Consider the following 14,716-nt stretch of genomic DNA (forward strand, 5'->3'; position numbering starts at 1 on the left):
TCTTCATTATGTATCACATTTAAATAATATTTTTGTAAAAAAGTCATTAATTTGAATATTTTAAAAATGCATTTTGACTATCAAGCATTAGGTGTACTTATTTTTTAAAACCTAAATTCTTTTAAGAGATAGTTACTTTCATTAAAGATTTTGAGTACCTTTTTACTTATGACATTACATACATTCCTCTTATTTCTATACTTCTAAATCTGTCTAGTAAATTAAATTAAAAAAACAAAAATTTTACTTGTAGTCGTACTTTAGAATACAGCATAAAGTCTGAGATACAGAATCGTCGGAATTCCGGCAATTCAGGATTTTAGATCATGACTTTAAACTTAATACATTGGAATGTAAACATGGCAACATTGGGACTTATTGTTTAGGTCAGATAGAAAAACAACTCACTCCCATCCCCACAGGGACCAGAGCTGGTACAAATGGTGTCACTGCAGCCAAGTGTCTGGATTTACGAAGAGCAAAAATTCAAGTATTTAGAAGAGCATCAAGTAGATAAAAGAAGGTCTTGTTCATGGGCTTTTATAGAATTGCCCTAGAGTGGCAGAGTAACTCATAGCATTATTTGCAAAATTTAAAAATAGTTCTATTCCAATGAATAAAATTGCACGAGAACATTTATTTATTTTTAGCATTTGGAAACAAATTACTTCAGTGAAAATTCTTTTTGGCATGTCAAACAGAATTTTTTTAATAACTGTAATCACAATTGCTTATCTAGGATTAACTGTTAAGAAAATAAAACTTACAGATGCCATTGCTGTTGAATTATAAGTTAGTGGCTAGATAATTAAAGGAAATTTATAGTCTGTGTCTTCAATATAAAAAAGCACTTTATGAAGAAATTTCAGTTGCTAGCTCTGGAACATCAATATCCATATTATTGAGATTTACAATAGTCTTTTCTATGTTCTATCAAGGAAATTACATTTGCAGCTATACAAGGTAATAACAAAACTTGCATAAGTGCTAATTTGGAAGCACCATGTAGCATTAGGAAAGCTTCAAAAATGCTAATGGCAATTAAAATACATAAATGGATTTTATGATATACTATAATACAAATTCTCAGCTGTTATACCATTTGATAGAAAAATGGATACATTTTTAAAATTTCTGTTTTACTTGATGAGTGATGGCAATCAACAAGTAGCTATAATGATGAGCTACACCACCACTTCAGATGACTAAGTCGATGTTGTGGGGTTAAAGTCAAATGTCTTAAAGGCTGCTGGCAAGCACAACCCGACCTCAGCCAAGTGCCATAAGATGTCAGACTGTTGCTTGGTATGACCAGCCTGCATCATGCATCCCTACTATGTGACCATGTTTGAAATCATTCAATTGTCTATAAAGTCTTTTACAATGTCATAATTGGTTTTGTCTCCAGGGAACTGTAACACCAACAATAGGAAAAGATAAAATTCTGCAATTGTTAACTGTTTCATATGATGCTAGTTGCAAAGTAGAGACATGTGTTATGACCAAAGTTAACCCTAATTGGCCTCGAAAATTTAATTATTCGCATACATAATTGGATTATTTTTTAAGAGTATTTCGTACTTTTGGCAGAAGAGTGTATCACTGCAGAACGAGCTTTATGTATATATTATATTATCACATTATCGAACTCAAAGCCATCTGTATGTTTTTATACTAACTGAAATAATGTGCAAGATGTTTTAATTTATTGCTTCTGCTTCACTGCAGACATCTGCTTTTGATCTTGAAGTTAAAAGTAAAAATGTTTTCAATAAACTAAGTTGTCCAAGGTCAGTTTTACCCCAACAGAAAGTAAAATGGGAACTTGCAGAGTATCTGATTGATTCAAATACACATTTCTAAAGTGCTATCATTTTTAAGTTAAATCTCTTATCAGATCAAGATTTCATCTAACATAAATGCAGAATTAGCATTAATACATGCATTATAATCCAGATCAAAGTAATTTGTATTTTTATCTATAAATAAAAAAGTATGGGATTTTATACTTCAAGCTAACCCTCTTCTCATCACTATCATATTTCCATTGCCCTTGTAAATTTATAATAGACTTAAGAAATCTCCTTTGTTTTTTGTCATATAGTGGTCACCATGTACAGCAAGGAGATTGGAGATAGCTTCTATTCAAGATGACTGTTGATTTTGCAAGATTTCCAGATATGGGGAGGGATAGAAAATCTTCAGTGGTGCTTAAATTAAGATATGATGTATGTCATGAGCGTGGCTGGGTATTGCTTCTTATCTCTATTTTCCCTTTACTCAAGGAGAATAGGGATTCCTTCTGAGGGTTTGTGTAATGGTCACAATATCCTGCTAGTAAAGTGGAAGGTCTCAGATTAAGTTCCTAATAAGGAATGAAATGTTTCAAGATTATGTTCCTCGTCTCCATATAATAAGAAAACTTTCCATGTACCATCTCCAAGGAACACAAATTCAATTTGAAACAATAAATGAAAAAAAAAAATTAGACAGAATTTAAATTATATCTTAAATAGTAATTTCAATCTTGTTTAAAAAAAATCTACTCAGAAAAATCTTTAATCTCAAAAATACCAAAACCAAAAGTAAATTTTAAGTATTGAAAAAGTAGCTATTATCACTGATTGCAGATTAATTGACTTAACAAGGGGATAAAACAATCTACCATCAATTAACAACAACTAAATTAAAAGAGTGTTTCATTTTACTTCCAAGTAAGCATCAAATTCTAGATCCAAACCATAAGTCACAATTAATAAACAATCCAAATAAAGACATTAGTCCATTTAAGCCCAAAGAATCCTGTTAACCTTCCAGCATGCGTGCTGGATTTAGCAATTTTACATGAGCGCACGTGCGTCGTATTTTGCACAACATCCATTATTTTACCGTTTTCGGCACGAAAAACAACAGAAATGGGTGAATATCGATAATAAATCTGTTAAGAAATAAAATATTAATCTTATTATTCTAAAATACAAATGATATCACATTCAAATATAAGTAAATTATTTTTAAGTTCTTATGTTAGTGAGATGGAAATGCAATGATGTATTTCATTATAAAACATTTTAAATTTATTATTTAATAATTATATTTTAAAATTGAAGCTAATTTTAACATTCATTAAAGGCAAGTATAGACAAATAAAAAAGGAAAACACCTTGGTAGGAAAAAATAAGTTTAACATTACTTACTTCTGCAAGGAAATTTACTTCTTGCTGGTTACAAAAACGCACTTTAAACTAACTTTAATATTTTTATTTATTTATAAAAAATAGACATAAAAGAAAATAAGGAATGGAAATTGCTATTGTTCTCCCATACAAAGGTTTCTTTGTCTTCCTATTCTTCATCAGATAATTCTTGAAGAATGTGGGCAAAATCAGCTGGTTGCACATATTTTTTTTTGCCATGAAAACTGATATAAAATTTACAGAGCCAAATGTATTCAAATTCAAATAATACACGGCAATTAATAACACAAAATATTTGAGGAAAAAAATATTTTCCGAATTTTCACCCACGAACATGCCATGTGCGTGTCGTAACTTTTACGAAAAAGCTGCCACATAGCTCAGTAAAAAAAAAGTCAAATGACTTCCTGTTGGCACATTCCATGATGTGGGGAAGGGTAGAAAGGAGGAATAGAAATGACATTCAGATGTCTCAGCTTCGATATGCGAAAAATGTGCATTAAAAACTTTATTTGTCGTAAATTTTGCGCATATGCACGTGCTGGAAGGTTAAACAAAACAGCAAATAATCTTATAATCAATGTTTTTCATTAAGAACATAATTAATCTGAACAAGATGCTTACTTTAGAAGACATTTCCCTTGCAGTCTCATTTTCAAACTCAAAAACAGAAGTGAACATTAAAAGTTAATTCAAAAATCATAATTTTTTTTTCATTCATGGTTTTAAATTGAATTTTTTTTTTTTTTTTTTTTTTTTTTTTTGAAATGGTATATGGAAAGTTTTCTTACTATAAATTATTGGTTTATTGCAGCTTTAGTGCAAGTCATAGGCTTTTTAATTACTTTATTTTGAATATATATATATATATATATATATAAAAGGGAGGGGCTATTTCTGCAGGGTATTTAGATTTTTATTTCCATTTCCTGGGTGGATACAAGCAAAGAATTAGTATTAGAATATGTTACTACATAAGTTGCTCTCTTTAGTTATGAAAACAGTCTTATCAAGCACACTTGAAAGCACGGTGAATGAATCCACCAATCAATTTGTCTTCAACTTGGGCATTTATAATGCATGTTGATGAGACCTTCTATTTTCATCAAATAACCCTACACTAGATTGTAATACCAATGATTTATGAATGTGTTGAGCAAGAATAGTATAATAATGCAATTAATAATATTAAATGAAATTTCTACAAATATAATTTAGAAATGAAGCTAGAAATCTTCCAGATACTCAATGCTCTTATCAAATATTTGTTTCTTTGCAACAGTTAAAATCAAATGCTGTTTCTGACTGATTTAATTCCCCTCACAAGTGTAAGTCCAGTGTTAAGTAGATTTTCAAATTTTTGTTCCTAGATTTAATATTATTATTGAATTATTGAAGTTTTTTTATATGAAAATGGCCTGTAAATCTGCCATTACATATATCATATCAGTAAAAAATTGCCAATATTGAATCTCTCTACATCCCACATAATCACTAATTCATAAAATAAAACCTCTACATCCAATATCAAGATTGAATGCAACCAGTGATTAAATATTAGACAAATTTGGTTATAATAAAGAGAATATTCTTATTTATTAAGAGAACGATGTATTACAGCTATTATGTTGGAGTTCTAATTAATCAATTCCAAATAATTACTTATATGAATGAAAATACAAATCTCAAAATATGACTGAAAAAATGACAAAAGAATTCAATGTTTAAAAATTTCATACTTAATCTTACATTTCCAGATTTATAATAAATATCTTTTAAATTTTTGCTTACATAAACTAAATACTCAAAGTGAACATTAAACTATTTCTTCAACATTTATAGCGGCTTGCTTTCATTTGCAATTCCTCAGTAAAATTAACATTCATCAATTGAAAAATTATTATTAACCTCTTCGTCGTCCATGACGCGTCTAGCGTGTTTAAGTGAAACTTCCGCAGGGCGGCCGTAACGCGCTACAAGCATTCTTCTACATTTTAAAACTTTTAAACATTTAAAATGCTTTCTAAATGTTTACTTGTTTGAGTTTTTATTTTTGTTTGTTCTAATATCTCTCAGAGGGCAGCCCTAATCAGGCATTCTATTTCTAATTGAATTTGCCCCGGGTTTTATGAATATTCGTGCCATTTTACATAAAGATACAAGACAGTGAGAGATGGCTTCAACGTCTACTCAGCAGAAAAAGAGAAAAAATGAGGTTGTGAATTGGAAAGACAAGAAGGATATACGTTTGATGAGTACCGTCCATAATAACTTGATGATTGATGTTGGAACACGGAAAAGAACTGGGGAAAAAACCAATAATTGTAAAAGATTAATGTAATTAACACCAAAATGGGAGGAGTGGACCACCTGGATTAGATGTTATCAAATTATCCTGCTGTTAGAAATAAGCAGAGATATTATTTTTCCATTATGCTTTATTTCCTTAATATTCATTGACATTCATCCACTATGAAAGTTATGTATGGAAAGTTATGATGTACAGAGAAAACAACATCACACGCTACGAAAAACAGATGGCTGCTGGGGGGAAATTTTCGTGGACAGGAGAGGACGGCGAAAGGGTTAATTATTACAGTATGATTAATGTAAAAATTTATGTTTTATTTTAAACTCATTACTTTTTGTTGCTGCTAATTATCCTAATTTATTTTTCATTAGTAATGTATCTTTAAATATTAAATGATCTAATTTTAGTTGTTAATGTCCGAGGTAATAAAATAGAATATTTACACATTCTCATATTTTGCATAAGTAGGTGCAGAATGATTTTTTTTTTTTTTTTTTTTAATTCTTAGGCTGTTTCTGGCCTTGGATCTGTACCAGGGTGACACATTAAGCAATTTTATATTATTTCAATAACCACAAAGAACAATAATGATAAATAAACAAAGTTTCATGTAGGGACATTAAATATATATGAATAAGAATAGTATCATATATATTTAATGTCCCTAATCTTCTGGAGTGGAGGGATGTTATAACAATAAATTATAAATCTTTCACGTTAAGTATTATTATTAGCAACAAGTAATGTGGTGATACTTAAATTTTGAAAATTTTTAAACTACAATTTCTAAAACTCCTTGGAGAAACTAAGGAAAAAGTTTCTTGTAGTTTACAAAGAACATGTTTAAAATGCAATAGAAAATGGCAACATTTTACATTCAAAAGTTCAGTAGAAGTATATTTTCTACAGTCTCCTTCAGGTGAAATGTGAATGAAACTTGACTTTTTTCATGATATCACAGCAGATGAAAAATATGCTTCATCAGAATTAAATATCAACAGGTTCAACAGTACCAATTTTTTGTTGAACTATTTTTCCGTATCCTCCTCGACCCACATCGTAATCTGTTCTGTATTCATCTCGGACCTAAGAACATTTTAAATAATGCACATTATTTAGATAAATTAAATTTTCATGTAACTTAAACAGAATTGTGAAAAATCACAAAATAATTAACAAAATTAGTCAGTATCAACAATAAAAATTACAATCAATTCAGCTTGTTTATTAAGTTAGGTATGTATTTAATATAGGAAAATATGGCAGGGTTATTTATGATAAATCTAATTCTTAACCGCTTGCCTGATTATCCCGAGTTATCTCGGGTTCGTATATACAGTAAACTCTCGCTACAACGATACCCGATACAACAATAACTCCCTCTACTACAATAATGTTTTGTGGTCCCGGTGATTTTGCATATAAACTAATGTTAATCTCCCCTCAATATTGCTATATTCTCTAGAACAATAAACCTCTGTAAAACGATTTTTTCAATCTAAATTTCAGTATTATTTGCTCCCTTTAGAATAATATTTTGATTTTCAAATGCTTTTTTTTCGTTTTCTTTTGTTATTTTTTCCGTCTATTAAGACTCATTGTGGATATTCAACTTATCCCTGAATAAATAGCTATTGTTCAGATTTCAAAACAGATGAAGACCACCCTTTTGGGAATTGGAGTGGGTGAGGGGGGTGAAGTGTAAATGTATGCCTAGTCTCATTTCCCAGTAAGCTTTGGAATTCTGATAAGGTTTACGGACATCTAGACCTGTCTGGTCACCTTGTCACAGAACAAGTGCCCTTTGTTAGAGGAACAGGGGGAGATGGAGGTGGGGTGTTGTTAAGTGACGTACTGAAAAGTGAGTTCAAAGGTTGTTTTATAGCCTTTAACGATTTTGAGTTCTACACGAAACATTTGGTTTAAACTTTTCTTTCTTTCACGCGATATTGTTCCCTAAGATGGCAGGGCGAAAGCAACTATCTTTTCGAGATAAACTGAATGTTATCAATGATATTGATGAGGGAATAAAGCAGATTGATGCGTCTAAGAAACATGGATTATCGCAATCTACAGTTGCAACGTTCCTAAAGAAGAGAAAGCAAATCGAAGATGCTGTAACTTCAAATGAAATTAACCCAGAGCGAAAACGACTGAAAGTTGCGACAAATGAAAACATTGATGCTGCTGTTTTAAAATGGTTTCAAGAGATGAGAGCAACAAATGTCCCAATAAATGGACCTTTATTATGTGCAAAAGCATGGAAATTTGCAGCAATGCTAGGGAACGAAACTTTCAAAGCTAGGAATGGTTGGTTAATGCGTTTTCGAGATCGTCATGGAATAACTTTCCAAGAAGTTCACGGAGAGAAAAAGTCAGCTCCGATAAACGACGCAAATGAATGGCGGCAAAACAAGATGAAAGAAATCTGAGAAAAGTATGCTCCAGAAGACATTTATAATGCAGATGAAGCTGGGCTGTTTTTCCAACTCCTACCCGATCAAACATTGGCATTCAAGGGTGAAAAGTGTTATGGAGGGAAGAAATCAAAGCAGAGACTGACTGTTCTTCTGTGTACAAATAGCACAGGAACGCATAGAATACAACCTCTCGTCATTGGTAAATCATTGAAGCCAAGGTGCTTTAAGAAAGTGAAAAGTCTTCCCGTGGAGTATAAAGCAAATAAGAAGGCTTGGATGACGTCTAAATTTTTTTCCGAATGGTTACAGAAGTTAGACAATGAAATGAAGAAGAGAAAGAAAAAAATTGTTTTGTTGATAGATAACTGCGGTGCTCACACGTCATTTCCAAAGCTACAAAATATCGAAATCGCTTTTTTCCCTGCCAATTGCACTTCAATTTTTACAGCCTCTTCATATGGGCATAATTAAGTGCTTCAAAGAATATTACAGAAAACGGTTGGTGGACTCCATACTTGTAAACTTTGAAAATAAAGTAGAAGACCCTTTCAAAGCTGTAAATGTCAAGGAAGCGTGTGATAATATTGCTGGAAATTGGTGGGAAGTAACATAAAAAAACCATTCGGAATTGCTGGAAAAAGGCCGGTCTTTGTGTTATGGAAGATAAGAAATCTGATAATGATGAAAATTCCATAGACAATGAATGATCTCTCAGATGATCAAGAATGTGTTTTGCACATAAAAAAATCCGTATCCCAACTTGAGGAAACAAGCGGTAAAAAGTTTGGAATTAGTATAGAAGACCATTTAACAGCAGATGATGATCTTATGGTTTTCGCAGGAGTTACTGATGAAGATATTCTCTCTGAAATTACTGATGAGATAGGAAACAATGATGAAGATGATGATGATAATACAGGTCCATCGCAGTCCTTATTGTCATCTCAGGAAGCTCTTCAATCTGTGAATTCTCTACGGACATTTTTTTCAAGCCTTCCGTCGACAAATGAAGAACATTTTCGTGCACTAGACTCAATGCATACAGTATTGGTGAACTTAACAGTTAAAAAAATCAATAAACAAACAAAAATATTGGATTATTTTCAATAAAAAGTGTTTTCAGGTATGTGAATATTTCTGTGCTTATTTTCTGAATTTATCTTATTTATTTATTTTTTTAGTATTTAAACCACTATTATTAGTATTTTACAAATTAATTTTTTCTAAATATAGACTTAAAAGTAGTATGTTATGCACCTTAAACTAATAATAATAAAAAAAAACTCTTATTAAATGCTCAAAATATGTGGGCCCTTGATATAACAATATGCCTCTCTACAACAATATATTTATTTGGTCCCTAAAATATTGTTGTAAGGAGGTTTCACTGTATTGCAGTTAATTATTATCCTGAGAAAACTCGGGCGAAGCAGAATTTGTAAGTACTGTTTCTTTTATCACAGTTTTATTCGGTCTGGAGGAAATGAAAGGAAATATTCAGCTTTGATTGGCAATTTGCCAAATTTTGTTGGTTGCACGATTCTTTTGGAGGAATTGGTCACGTGTTTCCCTATTGTATTGTATACGTTGGCTTGTGGATTAGTAATGTATAAAAGAAAAATGCAGGCGTTGAAAAAAAAATAAAATGATGGAGATGATGCAAGATAGCGAAAGCGATGATTTTTCAGATAATAATTATGAAAGAGGTGGGGGGAAAAAATCAAATCCAACGAGACAGTGTACTCTGTGCTCCCATGAAAGAGATTCCAGCGGTAAGCCAGTAAGAAAAGAGACCAGATACCAGTGTAGAATGTCGGGCATCACTCTGTGTTGTCCCTTGTTTCAAAAACTATCATACAAAGATTAACATTTAACTTTTTTCCTTTTGCCCGAGATAACTCGAGATAGTAAACTAATATTAAAAATAAATGCTTTTACACCTTCAAAAAATTAAAAATTCAACTTAAAACTTACATATTTTGATTTGATTCGTTTTGTTGTATTTAATAATAAAATAAAAAAAAATGTGATGATTTTTTGCAATTTTTTTCAAAAAAATTTGTAAGGGAAGCAGTTAAGAGATATATGCAAGTATCAGATTCATGTATTCAATGCTTCCATCAGTATCATTTGGGAATAGATTATTTAGGTCTGCTAGATGGACCTCCAGCTTTCTTTTGGTTGTAAACCATCAGAATTTTCCAGTAAATCAGCAAAAACTACATCAAGATATATCATATCAAATATAAATATTTAAACAATTATCTAATATTTTTCTTGAAATTTTATTTCAAGATATAACTAAATCATTTTCACATAAAAGTACTTTTCTCTGTTATTTTTTTTATAAAATATCACAAAGGCATTGACTATTACTGAGCATTTTACACTAAATAATATACACTAATACTAAGTAACACTGATAATTTTACACTAAATAATATGTAATAGCTGAGTATGAGCATATATTTATCGCAAAAATAAGGTGAGTTTGTTATCATTTGCAGTTTTTCTCTCATTTAAATTCAAAGCAAATTTAAATGGAGGCACATGAACAATTTTGCAACAGTAAAATAAATAAAATTAAACAAAAATTTTATTTTTTACAATCAGAGTAGAATTATTTATTTTCATTAAACTAATATATTAATTATTGACAACTAAAAAATTCAAATTTAAAGTATATTAATGTGTACCTGTCCACCAGTTCTTCCTCTTCCATACTGTCTTCCCTCTACAAAACCTGCATCCCAGTCAGTCCTAATGATTCGATCATCAAGTTTAGTCCCATTTACATACCTCATTGCATCTTCAGCATCTTCACGAACATAGTATCTTTAAAATTTAAGGAAGAATACTACAAAAAGTAATTAACAAAATGCAATACATGCAATTACATAATATACAACCACAATAGCTACAGACCTTTGTGCTGTTACTGAAACATCTAGAGCTTCAACCAGAGATCTATACTTAAATTATTTGCATTCACAAATCAATCATATTTGTATTTACAATCAGTACATAATAATTTCTTGTAATCAATTTATAATTATCACTGACTAACTAGAATCATCAGCAAGAAACTATTATATGGAAATACATGATCAATTTATAATATTTCTGCATAATTTAGTTTCTGAACAGAAATGCACAAATTACTGAAAAAGGAATGTAGCTTTCCCAACAAGTAGACAGCAAAAAATGATTTGATTAATTATGATAAAGGAAATTAGGGTTTTTTGCTTAGATAGTGGTTAGTTTATGAAAAACTTCTTAAACAAAACTGTTTTGCATATACACTGCAAACAAGAAAATTATAAAAACATCTATTTTTACCAGGCATTTACATACCAAGAACTGAATCGAAGATTTAACCATCAGTGTTCTAGCTGCTGTATTTGGTGGTGATATAGGAATTTTCAGATAAAAAATTTTGCAGTTTAAAATTGTTCTTTCATAATTCAAATTTCATAATTCTATACCCTTTTCTCACCTTAAGTTAGAAATATCATTTCCTGGTTTTTCCAAACAAATGAGTTGTTTATCTACAATAAATATGCTATTACAATAAATATGCTATAATATTATGGATTGGATGAGTAAATGGAATATTATGTGCATGCTATATATGTATACACATATCATCAAGTATAAAATCATTTATATATAATTTTTATGTCGCGATGAAATTACCGAAATGCTTAAAAATCTAGTATTTTTAAAAACTGTTTTCTTCCACAGAATAACGGCAAATTATGAAACATTACGCAACATTGAAAAGCGTGATGAACAAATTTTGCGAAAAGAAATAGCGACTGCTGCACGTATCTCACAGATGTCTTTCATTCAACACAAAAGTGGAAAAGTTCTATTCCTGTTCAAAACATACCCTGCAGTCTGAGTCACAGTTGGAAGAAATGACAGCAGGTCTTTTGTTCAACTGAGGGGATGTGTTTAAGTGTTTTATGGCTTACTCACTTTCCCGCCAAACGAGTACAGAGGAAGGGAAGCGTCGTTGCCATAGTAACCAAGCTGTAGGTAGTCTTACAGATTTGAGTCTTTATCGCTCAACGTTCGTAGCGCCATCTGTTATTAAAAATCAACATGAGAAAGGGGTATTAAACGCTCTTAAGGAAATACATTATTAGATTTGTAGCATTATTATACATGCTACAAATCTCTCTATAAACTTCATATATATATATATATATATATATTTATAAACCTAATTTTCATTCCGCTTTGCAGCACTAAACTATTTTTGATTTTTTGAAATTCTGTACAAAGTATGCAGACAAATTTTTAACTGAACTACTGAATCCCTTTGCTCCATGATAGACATTTATCACATTGTTCAAAAACAGAAGTTCTTCCAGAAACACTTAGTTTTAAGAAAAAAGAGAAAGAAAGGTAATATCCAATTATTTGCATTCTTCTCTGAAAAGCTGGCAAATCATTAAGCTAAAATAGCTATTTTGAAAATCATGTGGCACTAAGAGTTCCGTAAAAAAAAGCAATGACTCCATAGCCCAGGAGTACACAACTGAAATGTGTAAAGGTCCATATAAGAAATATTGAAATTGGTGAGGGCCGAACTTTGCAAATAATAAGCTGAAATCTGCAGGAGTGTAAGTGTAAGTATAGGTTCTACCACCTACATATTTGAATTTAAATATTTCAAAAAAGTTTTCAAGCTTTCCTATTTAACACAAGATACAGTTAATTAAATAAACAGAGAACAAAGTATTTTAATATTAAAGTTGGAAATATAAGTATAAATAAACCATAAAAAATTTTGAAAGAAAAAAAAAATATTTTCTAACTTTATATGTAAAAAAAAATATACTATTCAATGTTTCAAAATTAAATCCTGCTTAAAACAAACAAAGTGTACTCAACAAAACATGTTTTATAGTTTCAATCAATTCCTTTTTCTGAGTGCAAGCTAAATTATCAAAGATCAGTGACGGGCTGCAGAAAATCACTCGGTAGGCTGCATATGGCCTCTAGACCACATATTGTGCACCCCTGCCATAGTACAAGAAAAATAAAAATGCACTCAATGCAACTAAAACAAACGCTAAAGACTGTCAGATTTGAAAATAAAAATTGCTGTGCATGCCTAGTTGCCACATAATTGCATATTGACAACATCATGGGTTGCCTACTTTGGTAGCACAGCGCCAGTGAATATGTTTTAGCTGGGCACAGATAATCAGAAACCACCAAAAAATATATGAGATTTGCAGACTCCATTATAATCATCAACATAAATGCACACACAGTAAAACTGAATTAGACCATGAATAAATAGAAGTGTGTCTGACTGTAACAAGATAATTTCCATTTAAAGAAATGGGTATGTAAGGACTTTTAAGACTACCAATAAAAAAAATGAGGACTCATCAGCAAACAGAATAAAATAATTAAAATAATACTTTCAGATTATTTCACTGACCATAAAATTGTTGGCAAGCAGTATGATTTAGGGCCAGTTATGAATAAGTGTGACATACGAACACACTCATAACATCTGCATTTTCATCTGATGTAACTCAATAACTGATTCTCGGTAAAGTACATTTTATTTTTATAAATAAGGGTATAAATTAACTGTCATTGCTGTATTTTTTCTTACCATTTTGAAAAAGATGATTAAATTTTGGTACCTGCTTTCTACAGAACAGCAAATAATGGATTATTTTCAAAGTTATGGAATCCTAACATTAAAAAAAGTTTCCATTAATGGACACAATATGGCTAACAAAACAGTAATAGACTGAAACATATGTTCACCGTGTTGCCTCTAAACAAAGCTTTCAATGAAACCGTAGAGCCTAACAAAACAGTGCAATTTCATGAAAGCCTTTTAACAAAGCTTTAAAAAATTGATTACTGACAGTTTATTATATAAAAAAGCATCAGTTGCTTCAGAATTCTGCAGGAACAACTGGAACAATTTTGGCAGAATCTCTGCCAACTTTCAGGGTCTATGGGATAATATGTAAGCACCATTAAAATAACTACATATGCAAATGACTGCTCATGCTGAGAATAATATAGAAGATACATTATTATTAAAATTTAACATTTAGGATAAGTGTAAAAAAAAGGTTTGAAAAATTAAACTAGCTTCTAAGAATTTTCAAGAATTGAAACATTAAGTTACAAGAATAATCTTTTGATACATTTCTATTTTACACTTATAATAGTCATATCCATTTTAAACATATTCATTAGGAAAGCACTGTTAAAACCCTATTCTAAGGAAATTTTGCAATTTATAGTAACTAATTTATTAGCCTGGTAAAAAAATATATATTAAAAGATACAAAATATTCATATATATTTTTGCAAGTAAAGCAATCATTGATATTTCTTTAAATAGTATGTCCAGATAGCAGGTTAACAATTTATTACGAAAATAAGCACAATAACTAGTTGGAAGTAACACAAGGAGAATTTGGATATGAAACAATTCCACCTTAGCACAAAAAAAGAAAATAAAACGTTAAGTTCCTCAAATCACTCTCAAACCTCTAACTCACACTGATTCAGCTTACAGGTAAATGTCACTACTGAACTCTTTAGCTCTCTGACACGTATTTATTTTCTATAGCAATGACTCTGGCAACTTCTAGAAAAATCAGTCTTATGGTTTCAGAAATGTGTTTTTGAGAATCATCCACAAAGCCCCAAGTTGGCACGAAATCGTCAAATGTCATGCCACTTTCTTTGTTACCAAGTCATCAACTTGGTAACAAAAATTTTCGCCGAGGTGTATC

The 14,716-nt window shown here is 30.7% G+C and overlaps 1 protein-coding gene across 1 annotated transcript in view; it reads right to left on the minus strand.

The window, feature by feature from the left end:
* Positions 1-4,763: 4,763 nt before the first annotated feature.
* Positions 4,764-14,716, minus strand: part of Cbp20 (cap binding protein 20) — a 28,760-nt gene continuing 18,807 nt past the window's right edge. Inside the window, exons 4-5 of the mRNA XM_035359284.2 lie at positions 10,625-10,763; positions 4,764-6,594 (exon numbers count right to left, since the gene is read on the minus strand). Of these exons, the coding sequence (XP_035215175.1) occupies positions 6,496-6,594; positions 10,625-10,763 (238 nt within the window). The 3' untranslated portion in view covers positions 4,764-6,495. The remainder of the gene's footprint in view (positions 6,595-10,624; positions 10,764-14,716) is intronic.

This window comes from Stegodyphus dumicola, chromosome 2 (assembly GCF_044657685.1).
Source record: "Stegodyphus dumicola isolate Sdum_Otavi_A_Nest chromosome 2, ASM4465768v1".
NCBI classification, from domain to species: Eukaryota; Metazoa; Arthropoda; class Arachnida; order Araneae; family Eresidae; genus Stegodyphus; species Stegodyphus dumicola.